The following is a 23703-nucleotide window of genomic DNA, read 5'->3' as shown; positions in this document are numbered from 1 at the left end:
ACTGCCTTGACGTGGGGCCCCACCCCAGGGGGCCTTGGTGGTCCTGTCCCCAGATCTCACTGTAGAATCAGGCTGGGGGGTCACGGCCTCCTCCCGGCACACACCTCTCCGTGAGGGCCAACTGGGCAGCGTGGCCACAAGGGCCTGGGGTTCAGAGCAAGCCCCCACCTTGGGGTCCTGCAAGCCCTCCTCCCCAGGAAATGGGAACAGCCCCGCTCCTTCCACCCCAGATGGCTGGCTGGGGAGCACCTGGGAAGTGGCAGGCCGACAGCCCAGCCAGGTTGCACAACCAGTCACTCTGGGCTGCCCAGAGGCATCACAGCGTGCTCCACAGTGACGACTGTTACAAGGACGGCTGACGGTTTTCTTAGCTACTCTGTCCCACAAGCATGGCCAAAGCCCAGAGACGGGACGGGGCCCCACCCCGCATTGCAGATGCAGGCCGGATGGTGTGTTGCCGCCCGGGGGCAGGTTAGCTAAGGAGCCAGCGAGCCGGGGGGCCAACCACTCCCAGGAGCGCTCAGGAAGCTAAGCCACCTCGGATAGCTGTGGGCACCCAGGCCAGGCTGTGCTGTGCGGGCAGAGGCCAGGAGAGAGGGCCTGTGGTCGCAGGCCGGGGGTTGAAAGCACGCAACCCGGGCAGCAGCCAGGCATGGCCCTGAACCTGTCTCTGCCACAGGCCTGCTGCGAGGCTGACCGCAGAAAGGAGCCTGAAGGGACCGGCTCTTCACTGGTGAGGAAGGGGATAGGGTAAGCGCCACGGGGGATCTGAGTGTACTTTTCCCTTCCGACATTTTAACACATTTTCCTTCTAAAGGTTGATTTATGAGAGAGCGAGCAAGCAAGCGTACAAGAGCCAGGGGGGAGCAGCAGACTCCCCGCTGAGCAGAGAGCCCACTGTGGGGCTTGATCCCAGGACCTGGAGATCATGACCTGAGCCGAACACAGGTGCTTAACCGACTGAGCCACCCAGGCGCCCCCATTTTGTCACATCTTCGAGCCTCTTGGCCAGATGGTGCTGTAAACACCCGCATGCCCACTCCGGAATCCACCCATTGGTGGTTCGGAGGGCAAGACCCTCCCTAGTTTTGCTCTGACCCCTCTGAAAATCCCCTGGAGGCCTGGCTTCAAAGCTTCCCTCAAAGAGAAGGGCGGGGAAGGGCACGGCTGCACAGGCTCCCTTCCCCGTGGTAAGGCAAGGGACCTCGGGACGCTTGTCTTTATTTAACTTTGCTTCCATCCAGTAAGTGAAAGCCCTGGAAGACTCTGCTTTCATGAAAAGGGTCAAGCAAACCCACTAGTGTTTTAGGTCTTAAGTTGAGGCTCCAAGTGAACTAACTGCTGGAACAACCCATAACATGGGGAAAATCTGGTTAGAATGGCCTTTTCCAGGGGCGCCTGGGTGGCTCAGTCAGTGACATGCCTGCGTTCAGCTCAGGTCATGTCGTCTGGGTCCTGGGATTGAGCCCCCACAATGGACTCCCTGCTCAGCGGGGAGCCTGCTTCTCCCTCTCCCTGCCGCTCCCCCCACTTGTGCTAATAAATGAAATCTTTTAAAAAAAAAAAAAATGGCCCTTTCCAACCTGGTAGAGGTTAGCCACTTGAAGCAATTTAAGTTAAAAATCCACACTCAGCCCCTTGGGCAGCACTCAGGAATTCAGCAGACACACCGGCCACAGCTCGTGCTCTGGGCCATGAGCACACGGCAAGACGCAGGGAGAGGCTGCAGCCCCCCAACAGAACTCCGTGGGGCACAAGGTTCTCGCACCACATCTGGAACAATCGTCCGTGGTGTCCGTGAGGGGCAGGGCCCGGCACCAGGGGCGTTTTCAGGCAGGCTTGTGCCTGGGCCGACTGCACCCCCTCCCCCGGCTGCCGGCCCCTCCACGTAGGGGTCCGTGACCTCCGACCACTTTTGTCCGGTTTTATCAAGTTCTCCTGGAACCCAGGCTCACTTTTTTGGCATATAGCATGTGGCCGCTCCCCAGATTCCAGCAGCAGAGCTGAGCACAGGCCCCACAGCTAGCGTTTGCCCCACACCGGGCACTTCGGCAACGACCTCACAGGTCTCTGTCCCCAGCACCAAGCACACGTCCACCATGTGCCTCAAAGCAAGCAGAGACGGCCGGCGGGAAAGCCCTATTTGAGGCCTGCTGGGAAGACACGGTCGTGAGACTCCACTGTCCCCAGTCAGGCACAGAACCCGCGCCTGGGGTCGGGGCGCCTCACCCTGGCGCTCTGGTCTGCGCCCAAGCCTCACTTCCCAGCGGTACACACACAGACCCCGCTGTTCACCACTGTAGCAACATGCGCCCCTTCATGGTGGTCGAGACCGTGGCCTTGGAGCTCCAAGAAAGGCCAGTAACACGTTCCAAAGACGCCCCCGCTGCCCCCGTGGGAACTGTTGGGGCAGGAAAAGGCAAGACCGACACGCTCCTCATTTGTAAAGTGAGGCTGCTTTTCCCCACCCACGGCACCCACGTGCAGGTCACATTCACGTTACATCATGCTTCCCAAGGGACACCTGGGGACTCCGACGGCCATCAACAGACGGGAACTCAGGGTTGAGAGTGAGCTAAAGGCAGTTTCACCCCGTTCCCCTTTTAAACGTTTTATGAACTCACTCAACCCCACAGCTGGGAGGGAACAGAGACGTAAACGCAGAACACGTCCATACTGCCAGTCTTTCGTTAAAAACAGTCAATAACTTCGAGGAGAACACTGCCAGCTACCTGACTAGAACCGACCCACATCCAAACCAAAAACAGAAGATCGACCGTGTAATGCCCGAAGTCAAACACACACAGAAAGCCCCGCTGTGGCCTGCCCACACCTCCTCCTCCTATGGTAGGAGGGCTCGGGCTCAGAGGGCACCCCTGCCACGTGCTGCCTACGCACCTCGGGACGCAGCTCTTGGGGAGCGAAGGCACACACGGGGCCATGAAACATGGAAACAAAGTCATTCCGAAGCAGAGACCAGCCCGGACCCCAGGAACCTGTGCCAGGGGGTCTGGGACAGCGGGTCTGGGCAGCAAGCCACACAGACGGCCCCTGGGCTACACCTCCCACTGTTCCAGTAATATTTCCAGCCACCTCGTGTGTGCCCGGGTTCCTCCTAGAAAACCTCTTGCTTGAGCTTCAACGAACTAGGAAGAAGCAAGATCCAAAACCCCCAGGAAACCAGGACCGTCCGTGAGCAACACGACCAGTAGGGGGAACAGAGACCTCCCTCAACCTCCACGTCACTCACCGAATTATCGTTTTTATAGAAAATTTTATTCAACATACAACATTTTCCAGCAAAAAGGCAATATACAGGAAGAGTTGGCATACATCGCTGCTACAGAAACAAACAAAAATCCTGGAAAAGGATGAAAAATACGTGTGATCTGCTGATTCTATTTTACTGCACTCAAAACTAGACACGCAGCCGGCATTAGCTCGAAAATAAAAGGAAACAAGGCTGGGACTGAAAGAAAACTACACACAATGAATATCAACATCGGTGAGAGTCACTTAGATGCACCCAACAAAGTCAGCTTCTCCCAGCGGCGGCTTGTACATGTCCGGTCAGTAAATATACAATTTCATTTCTCTTGCCTTTTTTTAACTTTTTTACAAAGTCAACAGCTTACTGACCACTAGTGAGCATGCCCCTCTTTGCTAAAAGGCTCTCCTTTTCTCGTTCCGTCTGTTCCGTTTCGAGGAAATGCTACCAGTAACGGCTTCACCTGCTTGTAGGAACGGCTGAGACCGTTAGGTCTGCCCAGAGGCAGCAGCGCACACCTTAATTTACTGAACAGTGTTTTCAAGTGAATAAAAAGCCCCCGAGCCACCTGTCGGGCCCGTACTCGTATTCGGTGCCTCCACGTTGCGAGCGGGCCGCGGAACGGTGGTGGCTGGCGGAGTGAGACACATTCACGGAGACCCAGGCAGCGGGAGGAGGGCCGAGGAAGGGGGACAGTACACGCAGTGAAGGAAAGAGCACTATTTATTAGGTTGTGAGTTTCTCTGTCGCCTTTACAGATGCACGAAAGGTCATGGCAAGGAGAAGTGAGGGGAACACGTCAGACAAGCCTACACGCAAGACCAGCCGCGGGGCTGGTGACCGCGACCCCAGGGAGGCAGCCAGGCGGCCTCCGCCGGCTAGGAACAGACCAGAGACCTCGCGCCAGAGCCTCGCGGCCCTCACCTCTTCTCCCCCGTTATGCTGGCAGTCGCCTTGCACTGTGGTTACCATAAAATAACTCTCATTGGCATCCAAGCTTTATAAAAACACCTTCATTTTGCTCAAAAAGGGCAGTCAATAGATACAGAGAAGCCAAACTGAACAGCCTCAACAAAATAAAATTAACATCAGCAGCAAATCCTCTTGCTGAAGACTTCGGATAGAGTGCACGTGTACCAAAGTTCTAGGCTGTTTAAAAGGGGCACACACCCACGCACGGCCCCCTGCCTTGCACACACTGCGTAAGGAAGTCAGTTATGGATTTTAATGGCCTTTTCCAGGTAAGTGTAGCGACTCCTCTTTGGGGCTTTGTTGAAGTGGTCGAGCCCTAGCCAAGGCCGAGGATGAGACATGTTACCTGGTGGAGAGAGAGACACGGCTGAGACCAGACGGAGAGCAAGTCCTGGAAGCCCAGGGCCAGCAGCCGCCCCAAGGTGTGGCTCGCGGGGAAGCTGGGACTCAGAGCCAAGCACCGCCCACCCTCACGGAACGTGCTAGCGGCTTCCCGGTGCGCGCTGTCAGAGAGCCACCGACATCTCCACCCTGGTCACACACCGTTCCTCCCAGTTTCACAGACGCCAGTGGAACCCGGGGCGGGCCACCCGCTCCTCTGCGCGCGGGAGGGCGCTTACCAGGCTGGGGCTCAAAGTCTTTCAAGTTCACTTCATACTCATCCTCGTTTATGTACTGGTGTCGGCCCATCATCACAATGGCAAATTTAAACTGAAAGACACAAGGGCCCCTCCTCCGTGAACTCTGGGCACAAGCAAACGCTCACCTCCGGCCAAAGTCTCGGCTGGTTCCTGAGCCTACATTTCGGGGTGCTGCCCCTACATCCCTCACAAGTGCCCAAGACGTGTGTTACCTTCTCAAACTCCTTTTCCTGGATGTCTAGCAGACTCTGAATCCGCTTCATGACTTCTCTGAAATGCTCGCCCTACGAACGGTAAAAGACACGTGTGTGCACTCATCCGCGTGAGCCCTTCCGCGGCGGCCCTCGCGGCCCACGTGGACGCCACCAAAGCTCATCATCGGCCCCCCAGGGCAGGAGCCCAGATGCAACGGCGCGAATGCCAAGGCACCATGAGACGGCGGGTACTCGGCCGGTTACCAGACACCCTCACCTGGTGTATCCTCAGCAGAAACGGAATCCCGAACGTCCCGAACACCTCTTTGTGGAAGTGCGCCACGGTGACGAGCATCTCATTCTCTTTGTCTATGTCCACCTGGTCCAAAGGTATTTCCTGGGGACACAGGAGGAGACACAGAGAGCTGAGCGACACAGTCAGTGCAGACGAATGCCGCATCTGCTTCTGACCTGCGGCTCCAACAAGGCAGGTGGGTCCCCTCTTTGCCCAAAGCCACATGTGGGTCTTGTTAGAATGAGAAGAGCTTGGAGTTGGAAGGTTATCTGCATTTTTAAAGGAAACGCCTGGGCTTTTGGAGACCAAATGATGTACTACTCTGGTAACTGAAATTTCAGCCGCTCCTAAATCAATGGGGAGCCACAGCATCTGACCAGATTTGCTGGGTGGCCCATATTTAGAGTTCACTCCTGGGGACAAGCTGTGATCCCACATACACGGGGAGCTATGACAGTGAAACCCTGAGCAAGGAGGACGCTGGTGCAGGGGCGGAGCGGGGGAGGACAGGCGGGGAGCTGTGTGTGAAGGGGGCAACGTTTCAGCAGAGCCAACTGACACGCTGCGTGATGGACGGCGGGGACAGCCGTGCGACGCTGTCAGCAGGCCTCATGCAGCTCAACTAGACACACGAAGTGCTTACAGAGGAAAATGTACATTATGTAAATTTTATCACAATAAATATTAATTTCTCAAATGTGTAAGAATAAAATTAACTGCTGGGATCACCTCTACATGGTACCAGCAACACTTAGGCCGTGCCCTCAAGTCAGTGATATCTGAGGAGGGAGGCGGGTGGCTGTCCCACCGGCCCGGAAGCCCACAAGCTAGGGCCAGTTACCTCTATTCGAAACGTTCTACTCGTCGCTGGAGATAAGCATTCTAGCAGTTCGTCTTCTTGGTGCACACCAATAATCTTGTAGCTTACAATTTCTAGCAGCCTGCACAGAACAAGGGGGAGTGAAGTACATCAATTCGTGAGAAGGACGGAGAAGCAGCTTCCTAAAAAGAAATCCTTTATTATAAAGCTATCAACATTTGCTTATTTTCTTCCTCTTCCCAGAGCAGAAAGGCCCCAGGAGGGCATTCCCGGGGAGCAAAAAGAACCCCAGCTGGCGGACCCTGTGGTGTGAGGCCACGCGGCCCCATCTGGGCACAGGGATGGAGCTGACACCAAGTCTCCAGAAACTGTCCGTCATGCCCACAATAGTTCCCAACTGGGCAGGACTTGCAGTGTTTTTCTCCTGCACTCTTTAGAGAATAAAGATCCCATTCTTTTATTAATATCACAGAGCAAACACTCCAGGAAGCAAATAGCCCCAAGGCCTGTTTTGTCCTGTGAGCCCAAGGCAGGGCACCAGGATGAGAACGCCCGCCTCTCTGAAACGAACAGTGCCGGGCAAGTCTGGGGCTTCTGGCTTCCGCTGGAGTATCCGCTACATGGATCAGCAGCGCCCGGATTTCTCAAATGCAACCAAGAGCAGCTCTGCCCAGTTTCAGCTGAAACTCCGTTTGAATCCTCTCTCCACTGTGTGTGACTTTTCTACCCAAATCTCATCTCTACGACAGCCTAGTAACAATCAGGAGACAGCGAAGGAAGGAAGAAAATATGGCTCCATAGTGAAATATTTATCAACTGCCACAAAAGCCGGGCTGAGAGCCGGTCTGCTACTCTGCGAGCAGGTCCGATAACGGCCGCAGGGCCCAGGGCCAGCACCGCCGCCGGGCCACCTCCCACTTCAGGAAATACTTGCCTAAGTTTCCCTGACGCCTTCTCCCCGAGCTCAACAGCCTTCTTACATTCTTCCAGCAGGTCCCGGACACACCCATGCTTATCGGGATATAGTGTTATTTCCTAGGAAATGACAAGATGAAAGAAAACGTAAGGGGTCTCAGCTCCAACACACCCACGTTTCTGGAAGAAGGGAAAAAAACTGCAAGAGATGTTCAGTTGTCTCCAGCTCCCACCACATCACGGACGACCCCACCCCGAGGGCCCCCATGAGTGAACTCTGAACACTGGCCTAAACCCAGGGCCCCGGCCCCAGCCCAGGCCTGCAGGGCAGTTTAAGAAATGCCACTTTGATGCCAAAAGGTTGCCATCCATAGTGCAGCTTCTCAGGAAACTCTCCCCACGGAAGGCCATCTCCTAGCCTGCTGTCTCAGCAAAATGACCACAGGACACAGTGTCAGCCTAGACAACAACCACGGGTAGACCTGAGGATACCAGCCTGTCAATCGCACCCAGAGGATCACGGTTACGGCACACGGCGTGCATTCTCCTTCAAAACTGCAGAGCTACAAGGAGAAACACTAGGCTCCAAGCAGGGACAGACTTTCCAGAACCACCGCCTCAAGCAGACGGGGCACAGCCTCCGTTAGCAGGGGGTACCAGCACCCACCCCGCCCTCAGGCCCGCTGCTCTAGCCCAGGGGGCTGGGCAGAGGCAGAAATGGTTCGAGAAGCAGCGGTGGTGGCAAGAGGGGGACAGAGGGCCTCTAACCTTTCTTTTGTTGTTTTAGTTTTCAAGGGCTAGAAAGACACACACACACACACCAATGGACATAAAAATGTGTATCATTAAAAAGCACGTACCTCTTCCCTAAACTGGCTGTTTAACCAAATACACTTAAAACTTCGTCTGTTTTCAAAGTCTGTGATTTTCATCTTAAGCTATTGAGAAAAGAGAGACTATTAGATACGTCTCCACAAAACCCAAGCCTTCTTCTTAGGACCCACAGTTGAATTTGGACTCATACCTGCTGATAGTAAAGTTTCTTAGGTTGTCTAGGCTTGAAGAACTGTAGGAGATCTCTTAAAGTCCCTTCATAATTATGTCTAAGAGGGTTACCTGGGCCGTCCCTATAACTGCACAAGAAAACAACATATCAACAAATGACTTGTTTATTTGCCTAAAACAAGTATCTGTGAGTGAGCATAAAAGTAAACCACTACCTTTACGCCTAGATTCAAAATGTGGGCCTGGCACAGGGCTTCCCTCCATACTCCTGTTTCCCAAGCCCTGACCCCCCTGGCAGTCCCACCTGCGCTCTCAGCCGTAGGGACATGGCACGGGTGGGCCTGGCCGGGGTGGGCCCGGCTGGATGTGCGGGAGAGTGTTGGTGACGTATCTACACTAAGTCCGGTTCCAGACGAGGCTGCCAACTGGACATCTGGGAGCAGCGTGTTCAAGATGTGCGTGGTGACGGCTCTCTATCGGAAACTAAGCAGTGGCATGTCAGGCTCCGCGGCCAGCTGCTTATTGGAATTAGTTCCACGGTGTCTGGATCAACTACGGGGGGCACGCAGTACAGACCAAACAGCGAGGGGCCCGGGGCACGCCTTACCCTTGAGACTTGAAAAACTGGAGCAACATGGGGTCAGTGTTGAGCCTCTGGGCCACTGTCTTTGCAACCTGGGAGGACGGAAGGGGCCCAAAGTCAGAAAAGAAAGCTCATGTTGGGGAGTGAACTGGAATTTGCTTGTACACGGTACTATTAACTACCCAATGTTCTTAAAGAAATATGAAACGAGCACCCTGAATTTACATGGCCTAAAGATCTATCACCTACTGACAATAAACTGCACTCCCTGGTGGATCCCCCATGGGGGCAGCACGTTGGTGAAATTAGCTGTTAAAGGGTTTTTTGCTTTAAGTAGCCTGAGCCACGACCCCAAGATTAAGACCTGAGCTGAGGCCAAGCGACAGACGCCTAACCGACTGAGCCAGCCAGGCGCCCTACCTTTCCTTTTAAAGTTTATTTATCTAAGCAAACTCTACACGCAACGTGGAGCCGCAACTCACAACCCTGAGATCAACACCCGTGTGCTCCCCCCACAGAGCCCCCCAGGCGCCCCCGCGGTTCCTCACTTTTAATGGTGAGGTTACAGGCTTATTTTCCGATGGCATGTTGTCACTGAAGCAAAGCTGCTGTAAAAACTATCATCCCTGAAACCAAATCATGCCGGGTGGGTGGGCTGGGGGTCAGGGAGGCAGCGCCAGCACCAATCCCCTCAAGAACGACCTCTGACAATGGGGCCGTCGCCCTTCCTCCAGAACCAACCCCATCAGCCTCTTCAGCAACCCATCTTTTTTAAAAAGAACCTGGTCTTTCTGGTATAGAACCTGAAGGGGAAAGAGCATTTATCAAATACCTGAAAATAATTCATTCGGTTTGATAAAGTAACCACAAATCCAGGATCATTCGGGATTGTTTTATCACAGAAAATGACATCAACACGGTGGTAGAGGTCTCGGAAATATTCTTTTGCAGTGGGTAATTCACTGTTATCATTTTCAGGGTCATCCCTAGTGGGGGAGAAACAAACAGATTGCAGACTGAATCAAAGTCCAGGCCAGGGGTATTGGTTCAATCAATCAATCAAGGTATCGCCTCTCAAACCACAAGGACACAGGTGTGGACAGAAGTACTGACTAACATTCTGGATGCTAGGAGTCTGTCCCAGCTACCGTGTCAGCCAGGCCAGGAAAGAAAGGCAACCACATGCAGAAGGTGTGCTGTGAGCCTCACACGGTGCTAGTGCGAACTGCCTGCAGCCCCTGACACACACACACACACACACACCCACCCACCCGTGTGCTCCTGTTCTCTGCCCAGGGCATGACTCAGGAGGACGTGCCTCCCGGCAGAGGCTACTCTCTGACCCGGAGTTGGCAGGCGACCACTTTCCTGCCTTAAGGGCTAAGTAGTCGCCAAGCCTAAAATACTACCTGGCCCTCCAAACAGAAGTCTGCCAAGCCCTACTCTCGGCGCTCAAGACCACCACACCCAGATGGCTGCTGCCTCCACAGCCCGGCAAGGCCGCTTGCAGATGAAGCGGCGAAGACCGCAGACCTGCCGGTCTGATGGTCACACGGATTTAAACGAGGTCCCTATGCAGGTGTGCACTGGGGAACCTCATGCTGCTGCGCAGGAAAAGCATCGTGTTGTTGTAAGGACGTCTGCCACCCTGCTAAGAGCCGCCGTGCTCATCACTGATGCTTAGGAAATGCGACTGTTCGTTATATGAGAAAAGGTTCACTGCCCACAACCCCCAAAGAGAGGCCGACTTCCGTCAACATTCTCAGCTACTTCAAACAAAATCTAACTCAGGGTCTCGACACGGTTTTGTTTCCTGCTTCTGGGGCTTATGGGAAAACTTACTATTAATACTAAGTGATACAGTCCTTCAAAAAGTACTTACTTCTGGAAGACTATAATGTCACCGTCCATTAGTTCATCAAGGGCTTTATCAAGAGACACGTCGTAGTCCTGAATTCTCTCTGTTAAATTCGGTTTAACTTCCTACAGTAAGAGAGATGAATGGTTACAGGTGAACGTCTGTCTAACGTTTAATACAGCCAGACGCTGCAGGTGCTCTCCCCGAGAGTTCTGTTCTCTCTGCCCTACATTTCTGTAAGTGAGAATGCTAATGGGAACATTACTATCCACAAAGACATAATGATCACTGAGCCCAAGTGAGGAAAAATGAGACATCAACAAACGTGACCCTCAACTCAACACCACCCGGGGCCCCCACCACTTAGCTGCAGACTTCACACAACGATGAAGTCGGGGCTAGCAAAACAAACAAGAGAAGCCCTCCCCAAACCACAAACGATACACTGATTACAGAAAAACAAGCCATCCAAACCTCATAGAGGATAAGGCTAGTATCTTGGATAAATCCTGCTCTGTCACACATAACCGGGAGCAAGTCACCTGCATTCGAGAAAAACAAAGAGCCCTGAGCTATAATGGACCAACTTTAGCAAAACCAACTCCAAGGGTGAAGGCGGTAGGACTTACGTATTTTACAGGATATTGGCGTGTAGATGTGCCCACAGTAATTCAAGCTCCGTGTTTTGGGGTCATACATCTTCAAAAACAGCATGACATCATCTACAAGGTTAATAAACAAGTTCTGTCAGGATCTTAACACTTAGGACAATGTTCTAAAAATATTAATAGGAGGCAACCAAAATGACAGCTTTTGGCACCCAAAAGCTACCGTGTCACCTGAGGTTAATCAAAAAGCTGACTGACCCTAGGACAGTCACACATGAGACCCCGGGAAACAGTAATCCGGGACCCAGGGCAGTGAACTTAGGAGGCACCTTACTTTCAAGGCCAGCTACTAATGGGCTAGCTGAGCACTGCTGGGAGAAAACGCTGTGCCTTGACAGAAATAACAACTGACCATTTTAAAGAGAGCATCAGCACACACTCCGACCCACCTGTTGTGCCAAACAAAGTTGTTCAGGAACACAGCCAACCTGTTTGTCGACGTGTCCTCTGCACCCACTTTCTGGCAGCAGAGGCCGCAACAGCCCCCAAGTGTGAAATACTTACTGCCGGCCCTCGGCAGGGGCACGAGGGCTCAGCACAGCCACTGCGTGCTCGCCACCGGCAGCCAGTCAGGCCCACCCGGCTGCGCCAAGAAGCCTGAACACAGGAAGGGGCTCGGGGCATCTTTGGAACAGGACTTCTTGGAAGGGAAGCGTGCCTAACCCCGTGTGTCTAGACGCTGATCCAGGGACCCGGCTCTACTGCTCCGGGGGCACTTACGATCTTTGTCAAACTTGGGTAACGTGGCTCCACTGGCAGCCAACTCTGGATCGACGGTTTCCAGGAATATCGTCCATGGGTTTTCATTATCACTCAGCTCAATCATCTATTTCCAAAAGAGATGCTGGTGTTAGAGTATTTCAAGGGCCAAGAGAGAGTGAAGACCACGGCTGACCGCAAGTCACTGGACCAGAGGCAGGCAGGCCACAGCGGCGCCCAGCGCCCTCCACACACTCTAGCCAGGGCGAGCGCCCCCGCCACCCTTGCGCGGCCCTCACCGTCTTGTTGCCGTCTGCCTCGTTATCCAACATCGCTGGCCGCTTGGTTCCGTTGCTCCTCGCCTGCATGGGCCATAATCGAATTTGATCTTGTGGGAATCCCTGAAAAAAATTAAAACTAAATTAATTAAAACAAAATCAGCTCATATTTTAATTCTGTATGAATGTGATGGTTCTAGGATTAGAAGAAACAAAATGACAGAGCTTTCCCTGATGGGGTGGACAACAGAGACCCCCCCCCTTCAGGGTTCCCAGCTCGCCAGGGCTTGAATGCCCGATCCCAGCTCATACAGCAAGTGAGGAAAGGAGGCAGAACCTGGACATCAGAACAACCAGCCCCAGAGCAGCCGGCACTCACCATGGTCTGAGAGAGGTTCTGGACAAATTCAGCCAGTGAGGAGTTTTTCAATACTTTGAACACAGTGTATTTCACTTTTTCTTCATCATACATATCATTTCCTTGGTGGCCACAAAACTGGTCCTCTGCAACTATCTGAAAATACACAAGAAAACACAACAGAGTCTCCAATGGACGCACAAATGCCATGAGACCACCCCAAGCAAGACAAAGTTCCAAGAGGAACATGCTAAGAAGAGCTAGTCTCTTGTTTCCATGAACCTCCGCAAGGAGAAAAGTATCAAGATGACAAAGGACAGAATTAGGTGTTCAGTCAGAAGTACAAACGCCCGCACCTCCACACGGCCAGGCGCCTCCCCGCAGTGCGAGCTGGAAGCCGGGGACATGGCGGCCTCGGGACGACGCCCGAGAGCTAGTGCCTCTTCCCGGGCAACCAACCTGCTGAAAGCAACACCCGCTTCCCAATATCGCAACCGAACCACGAACCCAAAGCTTCTAGAAGTTCGCCTCCTCGTCCAGCTCTCCTTCCTTCCCCATCACTGGTGACGCTTCCCTGTGGCCTGGAGCGCCACCTCCCCTGGCGGCTCGCCCTCCCGCGCTTCCCCCGGAGGCCTTCACCCCTGCGACCCCTCTGCGCCGCTCATCCTCACGCTGAGCGCGCGCGGCTCTGTCCACGGGCCTGAGCCCTGTGGTGTCAGCCCAAGCTTCCCTCTGTCACAAATGCTCAGGGAGAGGCCCCCACCACGGAAGCGAGGCTGACCTGCACTTGCATGTAGAGGTGGGCTTCCTGCCGCTCCTTCCGCTTCTGGGCCTCGATCCTTTTCTCCTCCTGGAGTCGCTCTACCAACTGCTGAGGGATGTCGTGGTCGGTGACCGCTTGTAAAACCTCACCTGCACGACAAACGCGCCTCCGCTCACCTGTGTGCAGGTTCTGCGCTCCCCTCCGCAGAAGGCCCCAGTGCCGTGTCGTCGTCAGCACAGCAGTCTCATTTGAGTGAGATCACGGGGCCTGAGAGGCACGTCAGAACCCACACGCCCTGTCCAGCTGGCCTGAGGCCGCACGCAGAGCCGAGCGAGCGGCGCTACTCACTGAGCTTGGACTCCCTGATGTACACCAGCATGTACGCGTTGGTGCAGTGCCGCACGGACAGGTCGTCGTCGTGGCCCCCGTAGTTGTGCTCGATGGCCTCCTCCTTCGTACACCTGGACACCACGTCATCGTCGAACTTACACCACTGGCAAGGAGATCAAGGACACGCGGGAGAGAGAAAGCGCTTTGAGAAGCACACGGAGTAAGAGGCGGCGTTTTCCTTAGACAAGTGCTGTGAGGATGTGCCGAACCGGGCACTGCCTCTCGCCAAGCTCCCCGCCCCCCGCCTCAGCGACCCCGGTCCGCATTCAGGGGGACCATGAAGGTCTGCTGGCAATTCTGTCTTAACGCTCCAACAGCCCACCGTACAACTCTTTACAGATCTGAGAAAATCATCCAGAGCACACCTACTCTGCTAGTCAAACTACGGTGTAGTTATTAAATGGGGGCACTTCATCCTATCTCATGACATATTATCCCAGCAAGTGAGGGCCTAACTTAAAAAAAGTCCACAGAGTTGTACATGATACCTCTCTCCCCATGTCTTCACTGTGGATTGACGGGGCCACTTTCAGTGGTACGACATCTTACAGTGGAAGGTTCATTGCGGTCTGGGGCTGTGTGGGTCCCTCTACCAACTCTCCCCAGCTCGAGCAAGGCGGGCTCGGCCTCTGCTCTGTTCCTCACTGGCTCTATGGTCCTGGACACAGACCCCAAGGAGACCCTGGTCCCCTGGGAAGTCTAGGAGAACAGATTCATGCAAATCAGAGGAAGATGGACAGTCAGCGAGCACGGACAAGCAGCATGCAGAATGACGTGTGAGCGACACTGCCCTGCCCGCCTGCCCGGGCCTTGGAGGACAAGGACTCTGCTGGTATTCGTAAGTGGAAAACACGTGCCTCCCCTTACACACAAAGGGATAAAGGACCAAAGATGGATACTAATAGAGGCCTACATAAAGTATAATCCCTAATTTACTATTCACCTTTAAAGTATCAGCAATGAGCGTGTGAGAGCACACAGAGCAATCAGAGCCCAGGGTGGAATCCTTCGCTCTCCAGGCCATGGGGCGGGAACGGGCAAAGGCGAAGCCCTACACACCATCACATTCAACTACACCCCCTGCCCAGCACTTACTTTGCCATCCCCTTTGGGGTTTAGATAAACCACATAATGTCCACCATGATTATCTCCACTGTGAACCAGGACTGCATGAAGAATATAATTTGCAGGGTCCTTAGGATCTGTTTTTTGCAAAAATTCATCGAGTGGTAACTGTTCTGGGAATTCAAACCTATTAAAAAACATTTTTAAAGAAATCCAGGTTTCATTCACACGTGAAGTTGTTCACCTATAGGCTTTATTTATTTCTAGACGTTCTAATTTATTGTCTCATCTTTATTTGGAAAGGGAAGTATCAGTGTGACTTGGGAGGCCCCATGAACTCTTCTGAGGCAGCGCCCATTCATGAGAACAAGTTAATTATTCAGACATCAGTAAAAAACTTGAAGCTAGGTAGGAGGAAAATGCCTCCAAATGCACTGAGATGCCTGACAGAATTTTAAATTGAGGATATTACACAACAGCCAGTCTGTGATAAATATACACCATGGCTTTTCTAGGATGTGGATAATTCCAAATGTTATTAACGAGTAATTCCGGCTGTCCGGGATTTAGACCGCCAAGCACATACTTCAGGTCTGAGAAACATGGAAAATCAGATCTGAACAGGGAAGACACGTAAGAAAGGATCCCCTATACCCCGAGATTTCTAAAGACATACTGAACTTGATTTGTTTTTAATGACTGGGGTTCATACACATTTTAACAACAGGGTCGAAGTTAACTAGGAGGAGATCCCTGAGAGGCGGGCTGGCAAGGACTCGGAGGTGAGCCAGCACATGGAGTCTGAAGGGGCAGCCGCCCCAGCGCCAGCCCAGTGCCGCCCTCAGCCAATCTGGCTACACTGCCCAATGTTCAGAGTTCCTGAAGAATGCCAGAAATCTGGGCTTTTATGTGAAATTTCATGCTTTTTTTTTTTTTTAATGTTGGCAACTAATACCAATAGAAACAGAAACAAAAGCAAGGTGAGGACCCAACAAAACACGTCAGCACACCAACCTTAGTCCTAGTCTGCAGGATGCCAGTCTGTGAGGTCTGGTGGAGACGGTTTCTTATAGATTCCACAGTGATGGGCAAGAATAAAAGAGCAAAGACCCAGCAGGGGGCAAATAACTTGATGGGGCCTATTCTCCCTCAAGTTTGATGCGTGACTAACCAACCTCTCTATCCTGTGCCCAAACTAACCAGTACAAAACTTCTCTTATTCTAAACCAGGTAAAGCAGTATTTACTGTCATTGTTTTTATCTGGCATTTTAAGAATGGGGAAAACACCTGGAATAAGGCACACACATACATCTATTTCATCTTCCTGAAAATTCCAACACATTCTAGAATACCAACTAAGAGATTACAAAATATTGGAGGACCCTATTTAAACAAATACAGCAACATCAAATTCCACTCCTGAGGTTAACAGCGCCATTCTGGTGAGTGCAAAACGGGTGGAGCAGAAAACCCCCTCCCCTCAGGAACCTCCATCTGCCACAGTGTGGAGAGGGCTGGACTCCCTAAAAGGGAGAGATGGGAGGAGCAGCCTCTGAGATCTCTTAAGGGAAATTATCCCTTTAAAACCATTGTTCTCGGGACACCGACGCAGGACAGAGGCCTAAATACATCAGAGATGCACTGAAAAGGACTAAACAGAACACTGAGACTGACCCCAGAAATCAGGCGACTTTCACATCCCACTATAGATTACCTATCATTGATCTTGATATTTTGGTCCGTCTGAGGGTCATACATAAATCTCATCAGCTGTAGATGTAACACTGGTGGCAAAGTTAGGAATTTCACACCTTTCTCTGCTTCCTGAACATTGAAAAAGAAATGCAAGTTTAGTTCAGCCCTACTTAGTCCTTGAAGCAAGGACAGCAACATCGGTTGGAGAGATTTGGTGGGAGAGGAAGGGGTTTAGATATCCAACTGGCGTGCTTTTAAAATGTTTAAGAAACAGGCTTATGTGAGGGGCGCCTGGGTGGCTCAGTCGATTAAGCGTCCAACTCTTGGTTTCACTCAGGTCACAATCTCAGGGTCGTGCTGGGCTCCGCACTCAATGTGGAGTCTGCTTGAGATTCCCTCTCCCTCTCTCCCAGCTCCCACGTTCTCCACACCCCTCTCTCAGATAAACAAAATCTAACACACACACACAGAGAGAGAGAGAGAGAGAAGAACCAGGCTCAAACAGAGAACAAACTGGTGGTCGTCAGAGGGCAGGGGGTGGGGGAGGGGCGGAAGAGGCAAGAGGGGGATCAAGCAATACAAACTTCCAGTTACAAAATAGGTCACAGATACAAAGTACATGGTAGGGACACAGTCAGCACCACTGTGTGAACTCTACGGTGAGCATTTCATGACGTATGTGAACATGACATCACTACGCTGCACAACTGAAGCAAATATAATACTGCGTGTCAAGGACGCTTCAAATAAAAAATAAAGTAAAAGGTTCTGCTTTGATCTTTCTCAGGTTTGCTGCAATAGCTGCGTGTGAGCAATTTACTCTGGATTATATTCTGATGCCCAACAATGGGAACAGCTAAGTCAATCAGGGCTTAATCACTTCCGGCTGTGTTATACAGTCATTAAACACTATGGGAAATATGGAAAAACACAGAAAATCCTGCACTGGAAAAGCAGAAGCCCGGGACTGCAGTGACGTGAGGGAGGCGTGCTGGCAGACACCCGGCCGGAACACGTGCGGCTGCTCACAGGTCCGAGCAGGACGACCACTGTCAGCGGCTCCCTGCCCCCGGACGCTCAGCACACTCACTTCAGAGCACAGGACGCAGAGCACGCAACGCACTCAGCACTTACCGTCCAACCCACTTTGGAAGACTGTCTCACTCAGGAGCAGCAAGACCCTCACACCAGCCACACGGCCTCTGTGCAGCAGGCAGCGCCCTGCTTCTCAACAAGGCCTCCTCTGGAGGGGCCGACTCCACAGCTCCCACAGCCCCGGCCCCACCTCAGGCAACTCTGGTTTCCCCACAAAAATAAGTCTCTGCCCAACCCCACCACTACCGGGCTCTCATCACAGCTCAGCTTCCAATTCAGACCTTCCTTCTGGGGCCGGGGACGTCCAGCCGAGAAACTGTGTGACAAGCCACAGACAAGGCTCTCTCTGTCACATTAGCGTGCTTAAAAGGACAAAGTATCTCTAAAAAGAAAAATGAAAACCCAAGGAAACTGCCACACAAAGGAATGGCATGGTTTCCATACAACTTCAGGGAACAATAAAAGAATAGGTTCTCTACCACGATCCATTGAGGCTATGATTATAAAATACGTACTGCTCACACAAACCCCCAACTATCTAGTGTGGATAAGAGCAATTCTTTCAAGTTGACTGAAGTGTTTCCTAAGCACATCTAGTCACGTGTTTGCAAAGTGACTTTCTGATCCACAACGCAGCATCCTGAGCAGCCTGACCAAGCAGAAGAGCAGCTCTGTGACCCACCCCAAAAGGGGGACCCCAGCACCATGAATTCTAAGTTAGCCAGCTTGGTAAACACAGGATGGTGTGGGAAATCATAAACTGGCCGAGCCCACGTGTCAGCTTGAGTCCAACAGGGGCACTCTGGGCGGCTGCACTCATGAGGATGCTGCTGGCCCACCCAGATCCACCCGACCGGCAGCCAGGCCCACGCCACAGTCCATGTCTCTTCGCCCGACCACAGACTGACCCATCGCTTGTCCAGGACTCTCGCTGCTCTGCCAGAAGCTTAGAGTCCCCGTGGGGCTTTGTGGAGAACACTCAGGGACACCACGTATTCACAGAACAAGCAAGAGAAAACACACTCCTCATTCTACAAGTCACGATCCTTTAGAAAACTCCATCACACACCACATGCCCAAGTGCAAACCATCACGAGCCAAAAGTCTGAGAAAGTAAGAACGTCTACTGTAACCAGAAGCTGAGGAAAACGCCTCCCAACAGCGGGACGGGGTCTCCCCGTGTGCAGGGCGACGGATCTACCCAAGACACTGCCCGTCAACCTCCCGCCACAGAGTTCCCATGTTACCTGCAAGCCGTGCTCCCCGGCGTCATATTTATTGTCACCATCTAGTTGTTCCACAGCCACGTAATCCACAAATGATTCAAATACTCGAAAGAGAGAAAGAGAAGAAAGTCAGCTGATCATCTCACTAAAGCTTTGATGGTAACGTGGCAGCCCCGACACGCTTCAGCACACCAGGGAGGAGAGCAGAAGGAACGGCGGCCCCTGCCCGAGACCCGCCACACCTGCCGCGACCCCACCACTGCTCCACAGAAGCCCTGAACCTCTAAGAACACAGACGTGGTTTCCTAAGGGTGTTACAAGTGTTCGCATGAAGCCAAATGTTTTACTCACTTCAACAAAATCAAGTAACATTAACGTATACATTTTGACCCAAACATTTATCATAAAGCTACAATTAAGGCAGTGCAGGTAGCGAGTGGGACCATGGGGACGAGAGGGACAGACTGGGACGTGAATGAAGTGAATCGGGACTAAGGACCTAACCCCAAACACAGGGACTGAGCCGGGAACCTCCTGCCACCACGAGCAGAACCGAAGCGCTCTGACGCACACACATAGAGGACGACGTGCAGGGACAGACGTGCTCGCCGGGATGGAATGCTTTCACCGTGTGTCCAGCACAACCACAATGCTCGCTGTCAACAGCTTACAATTTTGTCAATTAAACCACAACACAGCTGGGGGGCATGGGGGAAGACGGAGAACTTGCCCAAGGACAACCAGCGGACCAGAAGACAGAGGCTAAAAACAAATCCACACGGATAGGAATGTCTGACCGCTGGCAAAGGTGCACAGCAAGGGGAGAATGTGACGGTTCACGAGAGACCCACATGCCGAGGCATCAGTCCTGACATCCTACCACCTGCGAAAAGCCATTCTGGGTAGATTACGGATAAATAGAAAGATAAAACAATAATAGATAAGAGAATAGCTTAAGACTTCAGGGCAGGTGTTCTTAACACAAAAAGCAGAGTATGATAGGCAGATTTCACTCAAATTCTGAAATGCCCTTCAACAGGAGTGAACAGAGGCAAGCCCCCAGGGCGGGGGGGGGGGGGGGGGGGAGCTCTGCGATGCCGCCAGGCAAGCATCCAGAGCACGTGCAGAAGCACTCCTGCCCTGCACCTGCCAGACTGACAAGCACCAGACTCGCCGTCCTGTGCCGAACAAGGTCACACCCTGGACGACGGGCAGTACAGGACCGGGATCTGGAAAGGGCCCTTCACCTGTCCCAGGTCACCGTGTGGAAGAGAAACCCAAATAGAACCCAGTGTCTCCCTAAGAGACTGAGGGCACGAGGCAGCCGGACTCTGTAGCACAGAGCGCCCAGGAGAAGACAACCGCCCACAAAGAACATGGTGGTGGTTTGCGGAGGGCTCTCCCAGGGCCTCTGAGGGGCGCTGATCAGCAAGCAGAGGGAGATACTATCCAGAGGCTCAGGGAAAGAACCGCCCAAAGGACGGGGGACGGGGGAGCAGTCCCCAGAGCTCACGCCGGCCTGCCAACAGTCTCTGCTCTCTCCAGCCGCGGTGAAAAGCCCCCTCACACATGAAGCTCCAGGCAGAAGGCTCAGAACGGTGCTGCCTCAGCCGTGGGCCCAAGTAGCCCTACCTGAACACTGCTGAGCTCCCACCTGACAGAGCATGAAAACGAACCCCCAAAGGACCACACTATGTCCAAGTCACTTCAACGTGCCCCGCAGCAAAGGCTAAGAACATCCAGTACCCAACAATATAAAAATCACCACGGCAGGCATCCAACAAGATGCCCAGACATGCAAAGAAGCTGGAAAACAGAGCCCATTATGAAAAGTAAATCCACAGACACAGATCCATAAATCACAGGTGACAGAACTGCTCGACAACATTAAGTCACTATTAAATCCATTCCTGATGTTCAAGAAGATATCCAAATTGCCAGTAAGCATTTGGAAAGGTGACAATGTAAATTAAAACCGAGATGGCACCATATTCCCACCAAAATGTTTGTCTGACGACTGACAGGTCTGCTGTGTGGAGCAATGGCAGCTCTCACATGCTGCTGGTGGGACCAGAATTGAGAAAGTGAGTTGAGAAATTTGCTGGCTTCACCCACTGAATGTACACATACCCTCAGAGCCAACAATTCCGCTCACCATGAACACAAACACATGCACCAGAGCCGGGCACGAGACCAGTCAAGGAGCCTTAGGCCCAACAGCCCCACGTCGAAAACCCAAACCTCAAGGAAAGAATGGTTTCGAAACACCTGTGGTTTACCCCCATGTGGAATACTATAAAGCAGCTATGATGCTAAACGATCATACTACCCCCTCCTCACCGATACGATGCGAAGCAAAAGAAAAATGCACAGCAGAGGCTGTAACCTACACGATCCCATCTCTATAGATATTTCGAACACACAAAAATAACCAAGGAGGGGAGGTTAAAAGCCCAAACAGTGGTTTCCTTTGAGAAGGGAGGTCGTGGTCGGGAAGGGCCAATGTCTGTGCTGCGAATGCTGTGGTGCCTGACCCGTATGGGGGACCAAGTCTGTGTGCGGTCATTGAGCTGCACACTCGTCACTTGGGCAATGTTCTCTGTGCAGTATTTCAAGGAAAACCACTTGGGTAAATGAAGCATTAAAGCACAACAGAAATTAGCAGAAGGTCGTGCCAACATGTACACAGGACTTACTATTTTTCTTTCCTTTTATACTTAGCTGGATATCGTAATAATCTTCTCTTCTGTCGGATCGGTAGTCTACTTCTTTACACTGGATATAGGACTACAGATAAGGAAAATAAGATGGCTTCAGTATTAATTGTCAAAATACTAGCATTCTTAAATTGTTTAAAATCATTGCTGAAAGCTGGTAACCACGTACCACCATTTTGCCTCTGAATAATTTAGGTATGGTGCCTTCCACACACGTGCCTTTCATCTTATTCTCCACATTATCAAGCAACTGGAAGAGAAAGTTTTGACTTTAAGAAATGTTATGCTCAATTAACATACGTTAATTTGAAACTTGACTAAGAAATTTCAATGTCAAAGAAGTTCTAAACTATAAATATTATGACCTTTAGCATGCAATTATGAAAACATACAGTCGTCTTCTTTGTTTGGACATTTACAAAAATATCTACATGCAACAGTTGAGATTAACCTCTATACAGCCTTTGGAATGAATTAGTAATCTGTAGTGCCTTTAGAAGCATTTTTATATTCATTTTACCTCTGTGGAAAAGCATGTAAATTGAGCACTAAACTTAACTCGTATTGGTCCACACCAAGAGATTAATGAGGTTGAGCCTGTCAACAGGATTGACTGGTTTGTCCATGGATATTTAATGAACTGGATTCAATCCAGCTAGTGCTGCAAAAAAGAAAACACACCTTGCCCAGCCAATCACCTTGAATAACCATTTCATGTTGTGTGTGTCTGTGTGTCTCTGGTCACAACTGGAAGGATGGGAATTTGCTAGTGACTAAAGATGGTTTTGGGGAGAATCACCCGCACAGAGGGCTGCTTCACTTAGTACTTCTGTGCCGAGGAGGAGTCTGGACACTCCAGAGTAACAAGAAATCACGATGCGAACAGCGAAGCAGGGTGCTCGGGACAGCTACTTAAGCCCATCTGCGGGTTCCCGGATCAGAAACTCAGGCAGATGTTACCAATTTAACAAATTCCAACCACACTACCTACTGCTACGGAAATCCAAGCTTCCCTTCACACTGCCCTCTCTAACAGCAATTTTGTTTCCATTCTTTCTGGCTCGAAAACGAGACACATGCTGCCTCTCCTTCCTGGCCTGGTTCTGTCCCACACAAGGATGCGCGTCTGAGCCGCACTGGCATGAAGCAGGTCTGCGCTCGGACGTGGTTACCACTTCCGACAGCAGTCAATGTTCAGGAGTGTACGATTACGGCGCAGAACTTACCACTCGACACAGCTCTTGAACGTCGTGCTGCATGAAGCTATCTAAAGTTTCCCACCTTGGAAAGAGAAAAGGAACGTTCGTGTTTAAACTTCCAAATTTCAAATACAAGCATATTAAGCAATTCAGACTTCAAAAAGTAAACTGCATAATCGGCCATTATTCTTAAATTCGTTTTCTGAGGAGGTGATTTTGGGGGGCCCTGATGAAAAGACACACTGATTTGATCAGGACACCACAGCTTTGTCTTGCTCTGCACCTTGCTGTGTGTGAGAGGACATCGTGATGGGGTAAATTAGGTCTCAAGCAAAATTCTAAAACAGAGCCTTTAAGTCCAAAAAGGACAAACCAAATACAGTGATAAAAACACTCAGGCGGACTTGAATGCCTACACTCTGCTCTCGATTCTCCCACTAGGCGCTCATTATTCTTCCTTGCAGAAGGAAGAAGGGAAAGGCAGATTTCTGATACATACCCGAAGGACTTCGTTAGCTTTTTTGTTCCTACAGGTTTATCGCTGTGCTGTAATTCGTAGAACACTCTTTGTAATGCTAAGGGGACGCTTTTGGATGAATCATCACCCTCTGTTGGCATCATGTACACAGCCTAAAATAATTGATTAAGAAATAAAAATGGAATTTTATGTGAAAGTATCATTTCTAATATCACAATGGCTTAAGGTAGCTGATAGGGCTTCTAACTATCCCCCAAAATAGGTCAGGAAGTTTTTTTAAAAAAATAATCATGAAAGTCTTGAGGTAATATAAAAAAAAAACACAAGAAAGTAAAAACGAATTTAAAAAATTACCCACGGCTCACCATCCAAAGAGAACCACTTTTATTTCATACCTCTTGGAGCCACACTTTTTAGCTTAAAGTTACTTGTGAACAGAAGTTGCGATAAGACCTCAGTGCCATTGCAATGACCCACATCCACCTGTCCCCACGACACCATCCTGTCGGGGCAGCGACAG

The 23703-nt window shown here is 51.4% G+C and overlaps 1 protein-coding gene across 2 annotated transcripts in view; it reads right to left on the bottom strand.

Annotated features, from left to right (window-relative positions):
- Window positions 1–3254: 3254 nt before the first annotated feature.
- Window positions 3255–23703, bottom strand: part of USP7 (ubiquitin specific peptidase 7) — a 36639-nt gene continuing 16190 nt past the window's right edge. For both annotated transcript variants that reach the window (XM_011225563.3, XM_019800145.2), the window contains exons 7-31: window positions 23205–23335; window positions 22733–22787; window positions 21676–21756; window positions 21486–21576; window positions 18811–18893; window positions 16488–16597; window positions 14803–14959; window positions 13666–13810; window positions 13336–13466; window positions 12576–12710; window positions 12218–12319; window positions 11940–12045; window positions 11181–11273; window positions 11026–11093; window positions 10576–10676; window positions 9526–9679; window positions 8718–8785; window positions 8130–8238; window positions 7966–8043; window positions 7125–7225; window positions 6212–6311; window positions 5353–5472; window positions 5094–5165; window positions 4861–4951; window positions 3255–4586 (exon numbers count right to left, since the gene is read on the bottom strand). In XM_011225563.3, the coding sequence (XP_011223865.2) occupies window positions 4480–4586; window positions 4861–4951; window positions 5094–5165; window positions 5353–5472; window positions 6212–6311; window positions 7125–7225; window positions 7966–8043; window positions 8130–8238; window positions 8718–8785; window positions 9526–9679; window positions 10576–10676; window positions 11026–11093; window positions 11181–11273; window positions 11940–12045; window positions 12218–12319; window positions 12576–12710; window positions 13336–13466; window positions 13666–13810; window positions 14803–14959; window positions 16488–16597; window positions 18811–18893; window positions 21486–21576; window positions 21676–21756; window positions 22733–22787; window positions 23205–23335 (2589 nt within the window). In that variant the 3' untranslated portion in view covers window positions 3255–4479. The remainder of the gene's footprint in view (window positions 4587–4860; window positions 4952–5093; window positions 5166–5352; window positions 5473–6211; window positions 6312–7124; window positions 7226–7965; window positions 8044–8129; window positions 8239–8717; window positions 8786–9525; window positions 9680–10575; window positions 10677–11025; window positions 11094–11180; window positions 11274–11939; window positions 12046–12217; window positions 12320–12575; window positions 12711–13335; window positions 13467–13665; window positions 13811–14802; window positions 14960–16487; window positions 16598–18810; window positions 18894–21485; window positions 21577–21675; window positions 21757–22732; window positions 22788–23204; window positions 23336–23703) is intronic.

The sequence above is a fragment of the Ailuropoda melanoleuca genome, chromosome 10, assembly GCF_002007445.2.
Source record: "Ailuropoda melanoleuca isolate Jingjing chromosome 10, ASM200744v2, whole genome shotgun sequence".
NCBI lineage: Eukaryota > Metazoa > Chordata > Mammalia > Carnivora > Ursidae > Ailuropoda > Ailuropoda melanoleuca.
Note: the sequence above shows the minus strand (reverse complement) of the source record. Positions and strands in the feature narration are given on the sequence as shown.